Source organism: Silurus aristotelis, assembly GCF_946808225.1.
Source record: "Silurus aristotelis genome assembly, chromosome: 28".
NCBI lineage: Eukaryota > Metazoa > Chordata > Actinopteri > Siluriformes > Siluridae > Silurus > Silurus aristotelis.
In genome coordinates, this window is record NC_139601.1 from 5,488,910 (window position 1) to 5,499,260 (window position 10,351).

At 36.1% G+C, this 10,351-nt stretch overlaps 1 protein-coding gene across 1 annotated transcript; it reads left to right on the forward strand.

Annotated features, from left to right (window-relative positions):
- Positions 1-3,807: 3,807 nt before the first annotated feature.
- Positions 3,808-9,625, forward strand: ddx19b (DEAD-box helicase 19b). The gene is made up of 12 exons (XM_083534217.1): positions 3,808-4,065; positions 4,816-4,882; positions 5,038-5,085; positions 5,197-5,332; positions 5,415-5,507; positions 6,474-6,576; positions 7,295-7,409; positions 7,589-7,766; positions 8,046-8,283; positions 8,368-8,530; positions 8,660-8,851; positions 9,383-9,625. The coding sequence occupies exons 1-12, from the start codon at positions 4,009-4,011 to the stop codon at positions 9,442-9,444; spliced, it is 1,452 nt and encodes a 483-aa protein (XP_083390343.1). The 5' UTR covers positions 3,808-4,008; the 3' UTR covers positions 9,445-9,625.
- Positions 9,626-10,351: the final 726 nt, after the last annotated feature.

Consider the following 10,351-nt stretch of genomic DNA (forward strand, 5'->3'; position numbering starts at 1 on the left):
CCTTTAGATCCTCTGAGATTTCAATCTTTCATTGCCTTCCCTATTAATTTCATTGCAGATGTGCATTTAAAAACACCCTAAATACATTCTGATTTTTAAAAATGAGGGTTCCGACTGCGTGATAAAACAGTGTCAAACTGTTTTACTTTAAAGACGTCTCATTACAGGATCTTGTGGATTTGTATGGAGGGTTGCTTGTTGTTCTGAAGCTGAGGGAAGCGAGTGCACGCTGCATGTACACCATGCATGCCAGATAGAGACACGCTGTTGGCTGACTGGACTGTTTCCATGGCAACCATTACAGGTTTCAGCTCCGCTTGCTGCTGCAAAGTCATGGGGGGGTGATTTGGAGGGAGGGGGGTATGTGATGGGGTAGCATACAAGAGAAGTTTTTAGAGAAAGAGAGAGAGAGAGAGAGAGAGAGAGAGAGAGAGAGAGAGAGAGAGAGAGAGAGAGTTTTGGTGCAGAGGCTTTAAACGGAAATGGTGTCTGGATAATAATGTGCTAACTACATACTATGTCTTGTGTCTCTTTTAGTCTTTAGCATGAGTGTGTGAGTATGTAAAATTTAAATACAGGTGACAGTCCGTGGAAATGAGAAAGATACTGAGTTTTATTGGGGGCTTAATTTTTTAGGCTCTGGAGATGAAATTATGACAGTGTGTCTGTGTGCAGGGAATGGTGCTCTCATCTCCTAGAATGAAACTGGATTTAGTTCTTTGTTCACTGCAAAAAAAAAAAAAAAAAAATCAAACAACAAAAGGAGGAAAGGTCCCTCGACTGTGTATGTGAATGGAATAATCTAGATTGCATTTGCATTCGCCTCAGTGCTCGCTATACAGAAAACAAGCCTCATAACAGAAAAGACTGATGAAACAACCATAAGCCAAGTTAGAAATGTGCAGAAAAAATAATAGTTTATTGACTTTATAAAGTGTAAAAACAGTTTGATATAAGTACTAACAGAAAAGTTTCAATTTGCCTCCTTTAATTTGTCTTTGCAGTAAATCCATTAGAAGAAATCTTAAAAAAAAAACACCTGACAAAACAGAGCACTCATCACGTACCATGTTGTATCTACAGAAATGATCATAACATTTTGCACATAATTAAACAGACTGGTCCTATTGTCTTCATGCCACAAGATGGCTGCGGAGTCTACGTGAGTCTCCTGAATAAAAGATGCTGGCCCAGATGGATGTCCACCGTCGGCTCTGGCAATAAGCCCAAAAAAACTATGAGCACATGGACACACGTTCGGCAGTTTCTCTTGAAATTGGAAATAAATCATGTCCCTGTTGCTAAATCAAAATTTACATTTAAAACTTTTAAAAATTTTCTTTTACGATGGCTCACCTAGAGAAATATTAAGCAAAGCAGGAATCTGATTTGGTCAATCAAAAAAGATTAGAGCAAAATTATGCAGTTCAGAGTAGCATGTAATGCAGCGTTGATGAAAACTATTCTTAATTAACCATATATTAGGTTTAGACAGTGGTCTCTCTAGTGAGATAGAGGCCAGGGAAGTGTTAAGTATCAACTCTATAAAGGAAAGCGATGCATTATTGAGAGAGTAATAAGGCAGGGACTGGCTGTGTGCTATTGGAGAATGATAGCTTGTGTCAGAGGCTGATCAAACAAATTACCAGCAATTTGCCCGATGTACAAGTCTGAACAACTCTGGGTTGTTTAGTTTTTCATTTTCTTGCAAATAAATGCTGTTCTTTCAAAAGAGAGAGTCAGATACAACTAAACCTCTGAGCTGTGTGAGTGATAAACTAGTGATAAACACAGAAAAATATTTGGCTGGCGTTATTACTCACAGGTACATATATCAGTAAAAGCAAAAAATGAACTCTGATCTGTAGAAATTTGTCAGTTTGGACTCTTAATTACGGTGGCCTCTATGTGCAAAACACACACAAAAAAAATCAAAAGCAAAACAGTAAATCGAAATTTTGTTGTGTTTTTGGTTTTACTACTGTAGTTCACTGTTGTTCACAGTACCACTCTCTGCTCTGACAGAATGCCCACTACAGAGCTTTGAACTGTAATTTCTGTCTAAACATCCCAAAATGACCAAGCAACAAGGCTCTAAAGATTTTCATAGACGAGGTTATAAAGATGAATGGAACGAATTCCTTCCTCTTTTATTACACCATCTGTTATAACATGACGGCCCAGTACACAGTGTTCAGTGGAATGAAGCCAGTTAAATTGAATACAAGTGCATCCACAATTAAAACAAAAACTGCATTACTCTATGTTAAGATGTTTGTGCCATTACGTAAATTGTGGAATGATAAGAGCACTGGATCCATGGTAGCTTTCCTTCAGCAGCACTTTTTTTTTTTTTTTTACCTATTTATGAGTTTTATTAAAAGAGATTAATTAATTAATTTGTTCATCAATATTTTTTTTAAATATTCTTTGTTTCATTTGTTCTTTCAGTGGCAAAGACTGGTGTGCTGAGATTCATGACTTTCTTAAACAATCCACAGTTTAAAAAAATGGAAATAATCATACACATCCTTACTTTTCAGGGGACATCTTTCTTACTGCAAATATATTTCAATATCAGTGGCTATGATAAAAAAATATATATATATATATATGTCGGATGGAAGAGTCTTAAGGTTTCTATTGGATTGGACTTTTCAGAATGGAATCTGAATAAAACGTGGAGAGAAGTGATGTAAAAACCTGAACCTCTGTATCTTTACAAACTCTACACCTAAGGAATATAGCCATTTTTTTGGCTAGTTAGTTAGTTTGTTAGAATTGATCATGTCGACTCTGGACACTGTGATGTGATTATAATTGGAATGAAAAGATGAGCTGGTGTTCGATCCATATAGAGTAGGACTCCATAGTCAGTTAATCATCCACAACACTCACAACAAACACAGAAGTTTCTATCTTCTATCTTCCGATCCAATATTGATTATATATTCACTCTGAAACCCAACTTGATAGTCTATGTTCCAGACAGAATTTTATTATAGTTGCAAGCATGGTCTTTCAGAATCTCACATCAGTGCCATAATAAAGACGGCAGTAAAGGTAATACCAAAAAAAATCTCCTCGGTCCATAAATGAATGCACTTTGCTCAGAGGAGTTACAAAATTCATGTGGACCGATCCATGTCCTTCAGCTGTTTGCTGAAGGGTACCAGCTGCTACCTTTAGGCAGAAGATACAGGGTGAAAATAAAATACTTTAAAAGATTTGTTTGTGCCTGCTTCACCTGTTAAACAGTCAGTGGTAGGGAACTGCACAGTTCCTTCAGGTTGTGTTAAATTGTAGAAATTTAAAAAAGCAAATTGTAAAATGTGGAATAACCACAGCCTGGTTAGGAGACTGTGCAGTTGCTGCAGGATTGTGAAGAGTTTGTGAAACAACAGAATATATGCAAAAAATAAATGGGCTTATGCAACTCCAGAACTGTGTATCAATTGTGAGGCAGTGCATTATGGAGCTTTAGAATAATTGAAAGATTGTGCATAAATTGTGGGACAGTGTAACAATTATGATTTTGTGAGATCACTAAGTAATAGGGTGGTTACAGGGTGGTTTTTAGGATGGCCAGCTGTATAACAATGTGCTTTTACTTCAGATGATGGCACTTGTAAGTGTGATGCATGTATAGCCCTGAATTTTTTGTTTTAGATTTTTTAAATAATACATAAAAATATCAGTAATCTATCAAATATTAAAAACAATATATATATAATATATATATATATTTTTAAGCATTTTGTGTATTTTATACTATTCAACTTAAATTTAAGTTAACCCTTAACAGGAACCACTAAAACTGACGGATTTGTTTCTAGCCGGATGTATACGAGTGCAGCGCATTTTCCGTGACGGCGGCACGCTATTGTATGAATTCGCTTTCTTTCAGCCCTTTAATTAAAAAAATTAAGCTTTTCGAGGTTAGCGCTAAATTGTAGAATCCAGAGACGTTTATCTTAAAGCAGAAATATTTGAATTATATTTACGGACATGGCTACGGATTCCTGGGCTCAGGCTGTGGATCAACAAGAAGCTGCAGCTGAGTCGGTGAGCTCGAGCTTCACTTACTAAGAAAATGTTTTTTGTTTTAAGTAACTAGGAAAACATTAAATTTTATTAAGTTGAACTTTCTTAAGATTTACTATCTTACTACTAGCTTGCTTTGTAAACTCCAGCTAAAGTGAAAGCTAATGCTAAGGCTAGAGCTGCTTCAGCTTGTTTGCTAACTGCTAATCTGTTACTCGTGCCAACTTTCGCTTTCGGGGTTTAAATTCAAGCGACTTGTTGTTTTTTTGTTTTTTTTTTACATCTTTGTTTCCTTCACATATTTTAATAAGAATTAGCCAGCTCTAATAATGCTAAATTTTATACTCGGAAGCTTTTGGTTAAACCAGTAATTTAAGTGTTTAGCTCGCTAATGATGCAGAGTTACAAACGGCTTCCTCGTGGAGATGTAGCGCACTACATAGTATTTACAAATATATTACTCTTTATTATATGAAGTGGACTTTTATAGAGAGGAGAGGGGTTTTCAGGCTTTATCCCCAGCTTTTACACGGTTTTGCTGGTCATGGCCGATATAATGTGTAATACGTTTCATTATGGATATTTGTGTGTGTGTGTGTATATATCTGTATTAATATATATATATATATATATATATATATATATATATATATATATCTGTATTAATATATATATATATATATATATATATATATATATATATATATATCTGTATTAATATATTTTTCTATTAATCTTCTCACTTTGACGTTTTTTGTTTTGGTTTGACAGATAAGCACCCTTCACTTAAATGAAAAGGAAGACAAACCAAAAGACAAACCAAAAGCAGAGCAAAATGGTAAATAAATAGCACATTATTTTCAGCATACTTGTTAAAGGTTGTATTAGTTTTTTATTTATCCACATTTTTCCTTTACAACTTGTGCGATTGATAGTTTAATTTTTGTCTCTAAATGATTGTAAGCGATTTCATCCACTCTGGGTTTTAATCAGGTGCAAAGGCTGCGGGTGAAGGAGGGAGGACTGAGGAGGAAGAAAAAGGTCTCCTACTCATCACCACCACAATACACATGAATACTAAACTCCTATACTGGTCTCTGTGAACAGTTTAAAACTGAATTTGAGATTTCGTTCTTAATGTAATGTTTCTAGAGGACAAAGCGGCTCAGTCACTGTTGAACAAGTTGATACGAAGCAATCTCGTGAACACCACCAACCAAGTGGAAGTTCTTCAGAGGGATCCGAACTCTCCGCTTTACTCTGTCAAGTCGTTTGAGGAGCTGCGTTTGTAAGTCTGTGAGAAGGTTATGAATTTACCAGCAGTTAATTCAACTCCTATGCATTTATGTGTACATACATTTTGTTTTTAGGAAGCCTCAGCTACTTCAAGGGGTTTACGCCATGGGTTTCAACAGACCTTCTAAAATCCAAGAGAATGCCTTGCCCATGATGCTTGCAGAACCGTATGTACATCTAATTAATTCAGTTCACAGTTTGTTGGGTACACTAACTAATCATTTGACTGTAATCAGCCTGGAAACTGAGCACTTGCAATGTACTGAGTAACTTGCAATGTAAACTAATTATAGTTATGTACATATTTTTCAATCTACATATTACATGTAGCTTAAACGCTTATTTTACAAAAGCGATCCTGCCCAAAGTATAAATTAATTAAAAGCTGATAATTGTTTAGCAGTTGTAGCTATAAAACTAGAATTTACAATGACGCCAGAGGTCGTACTTAAGTAATTTGATGTCAGGTTTTCTGGAAGCCACAGCATGTTCAGATGGCAGTGCTCCTGCCGCAGAGACATGACATCATTGTATCAGTGCCATGATTATTATTAACTATTATTGTACTACACTAGGCTTAGACCCCCATTTTTCCCTTTAATCATACTGTTTAGGGATGTTTTTTGCTATTTTGTGCAGTCTTAGATGCTAATAGTTTTTTTCCCCCAGAGCAGCAGTCCCCATCTTTTTTTTGTACGATGGACCAAAAATGTTTTACGCAAGACAATTTTTGTTTAATTATGGAATAAAAAAACTAAAATGTAAACAAATATAATTTGTATATTGCTATTATACATGGATGATTTAATTACTAATTGAATTATTACATAAATAATAAAAATGTAGCTCAACTCCATAATGCAGAATATGTGTGAGCTTCATTTTTGATATATATATATATATATATATATATATATATATATATATATATATATATATATATATATATATATATATATATATATATTGTATTTGTATTTGTATTTGTTTCTGTGCGACCAGATGATCCACAGCCCGGTACCGGTCCATGGCCCGGTGGTTGGGGATCCCTGCTCTAGAGGGTCAAAGCTAGCCATTATATTTTAAGTTTATTACAAATATCCACACTAATTCCACACTAATTTTTTGTCCAGCCCACAGAATCTTATAGCGCAGTCTCAATCTGGTACGGGTAAAACTGCTGCCTTTGTCCTGGCCATGCTCAGTCACGTGGACCCCAACAACAGATGGCCTCAGGTATATATTTTACTTTACATCAACATACAGGGAAAACAAGTCAGGTTGTCTAAGCACATAAATCAGACCTGTTTTTTTTTAACTAAAGAATATATTATTGTGCTTTCCGCATTTAATTTGTACATTAACAACATTGGTGTCAGCATGATGTTGCTTTGTGTGATTAATTCCCACATTGTGGCAAACATATTGTGCAAAAGAACGGTGTCCAGTCTGGCAGCCCCTGCCTTTAGTGGTGGCAGTGGACATGCAGACTAGACGCAGATTAACAGCCATCCAGTAAAGGGGATATTTCCCAAACAGGACTTGGTCCTAAAGGCAGGATGGGACACACATTTAATATATTTAAATACATTTTGTCTTCTAAACAATGACTGGAATAATGATACAGAAGTACTAATTTATTCTATGCATTTTTTTTTTCTGCTTTTCCAACATGTTTGATTCAATTAAAGAAAAAAAAAACCATAAAGGATATTTTTTTAACATTTTATTTTGCAGGGAGCACAATAATATATTAACTTCTAATGAGTTATATCATAACTCCTAAAGATCACAACAAATGGTGCCCGCTTCTCCATTGAAGCATTGGATCTTGGACTGTAGAAATATCTGCTGTTTAGACTAAAATAAGGTGTATGTCATGAAAGCAAAGACAATGTGTTGTTTCACGTTTTTTTTTTATCCTTCATCTTCTTTTTCTTCTGTTACCTCCTAGTGCCTGTGTGTGTCGCCTACATACGAGCTTGCCCTCCAGACGGGCAAGGTCATCGAGCAGATGGGCCAATTTTACCCTGAAGTCAAGTTGGTGTATGCCATCCGAGGAAACAAATGTGAGGCTTTATGTTTATCAGGTCACATTCATGTTGTCGGTAATGAAATACTGCCCAGTATCATTTAAGAGCTTGCACATCTAAGACATTGATAGTGGACTATGATTGGTAAATGGATTCTATATAATGGTAATGATTTCTATCTGAAACGTGCTAATATGACATCTCTGTTTGTGCAGTGGAGAGAGGGGTGAAGCTCCAGGAGCAGATTGTGATTGGCACCCCTGGCACAGTCCTGGACTGGTGCCAAAAACTCAAATTCATCGACCCAAAGAAAATTAAAGTGTTTGTTCTGGACGAAGCAGACGTCATGATCGCCACACAGGGTCACCAGGACCAAAGCATTCGCATCCAGAGGTGTGCATACAATCGGTGTTTCAGTACACTGGGAAGGATGAAGTTAAAATGATTTATTAATGCATACAATCTTTCATTATGACTATGGAGTTTACATTTCTAAAGAAGCAAATGTTTTATGCAAGTGGCTGCATTAAAAACAGATCCAGAAAGTTTTTTATAATGCATAAAAATAATTTAATATTTAAAGCATTCATTTGAAATACGATTCAAACCCAAACTCAGTCATAACCCAAAAATGTTTTAATTTTCAACACTTGTGCAATTTCTTTTCCCCAGAATGTTGCCCAAAAGCTGCCAGATGCTCTTGTTCTCAGCCACGTTCGAGGAGTCTGTCTGGAACTTCGCCAAGAGGATCATCCCTGATCCAAACATCATTAAACTGAAGAGGGAGGAAGAGACTCTGGACACCATTAAGCAGTATTACGTGGTGTGCAACAGCAAGGAGCAGAAGTTCCAAGCCCTGTGTAACATCTATGGTGCCATTACTATCGCACAGGCCATGATCTTCTGTCATGTACGATTAAAAACTAATCCTCTCAGATGGACAATATGTATTGTTCTGTTAGACTGAAAAGTTGAATTCTCCGTCTGTTTCCAGACCAGGAAAACGGCCGGGTGGCTAGCAGGAGAGCTGTCAAGGGAGGGCCACCAGGTGGCGCTACTCAGTGGTGAGATGCAGGTGGAACAGAGAGCAGCAGTTATCGATCGTTTCCGCAACGGCAAAGAGAAAGTTCTGGTCACTACGAACGTCTGTGCCAGAGGTGACTTAGACTTTCTTGGAGAGGAATTAAATATTTTTGTTTTAGTAATTTGCTTTGAATATAAAATTGCAGTTTATTCAAAATGAAGCATCATGGGTTTGTATAATCTCATCTCCATATGAATTACAGGTATCGATGTGGAGCAGGTCTCTGTGGTTATTAACTTCGATTTACCCGTGGATAAGGACGGAAACCCTGACAACGAGACGTACTTGCACAGGATCGGGCGCACAGGGAGATTTGGCAAGAGAGGGCTAGCAATCAATATGGTGGACAGCAAGTTTAGCATGAGCATTCTCGAACGCATTCAGGAGCACTTCAGTAAGTTAAAACTGTTTACTGAGCCTATCAAACCCTGTTGTAAATGCAATGGTTTCCTACAGTGAAAATATAAATTGGGTTGATATTTCATGTTTAAATACAGACCTTTTGAATTGCTTAGAATAATTCAACCTGTGTTCACACCAGCACCGATGAACAGATTTTATGTAAAGAAAGAGAGTGAAAAACGACTAGGATTGTCCCGATTGTTTTCTCAGTTTAATGCAAATTAGTTATAACGCTGTAAAGCAACAAATTCAAGTAGGTTTGCTCAAGTGATTTTTTTTTTTTTAACAATCCATACAGCATGATTTGTCCTTTCTTTTTTTTGATAATTTTACAATTGTTTTTCTGTGGTTGTCCAAATTTGTGGGAGTTTCTTTTCTTAAGTTAACTTTTTTATTCCACCATATCTATTTATAAGTTTAATGTGGCTCACAAGCAAACCTGGTTTGCTATAAAATCATGTATAAAATATACCCAAAAGGCCACAAATTCTAAATCTGTATTATTTTTTTTCCCCCTTCACAGATAAGACAATCGAAGAACTGGACACGGATGATCTGGACGAAATCGAGAAAATAGCACACTGAGGAGAGGGATGCATTTCAGCAGTGGTTTTATTCCTTGGGCTGGGATTAAAACTACTCTGGAGCATGTGCAAATGTCTTATTTTAGTTTTTCTTATTATAGGTTTTAATGTTACTGTTTAATGTTTCACTCGGACGTTACCGACGTTTTGTGCTTCTTAATAAAAACCGAATGTTCAGGCTATTTTGTTGTGTGAGTAAATAGGACTCTAGGACACTATATTTGTACATTAGCCTACTGAGCGTTTTGATCAATTTAGAGAAAATATTGGGGTTTTTCCATGACGAAATCTTTTGAGTCTGCATTTGATGTATTGTGAAATGCTAATTTGGGGGGGAGTAGAAATTGAATTTTTAATGTATTTAAACTATATTAAGGTCTGGATACATTTCTCACCAGACAAACCTCTTAATGAGGTATCGATTATCTTCAGTTGTTTGAAGAGTTTTTTTTTTTGTTGAATTTGGTGTTTGGTTTAGAACCTCAAAGCACAATAGTGGTGATGGTAATGGTAGCTATTATTGGCTTTAATCACTTTATACAAAATGATGCCAAAAATCACAGCTATATAAATTCAAGGTTTTGATTAGCCAAAGTCTGGTGGCTGTACGGATTTGTCCCAGTACACCCTAAATGTAAAATTTCAAGTGGCATCACACAAAGATTGTACATATAAAGCAATATTGGTTTTTAATTAAGAAGTACAAAGAGTGACATTCTCAGTAAGTCCATTCAGAACAGGAAGGGGCAACTCGTGGTGATAAAGGTGCTGTGGTGCGTGCTTTTGACCCATGAACACATCCTCTGTCCTATTTCAGGGTAGTCATTCTAGCAAATTGTTATAGTCTGAAACATTTTATATCACAATTAACACAAAAGACTGCATCTTATATGATCTTTTATTCATTT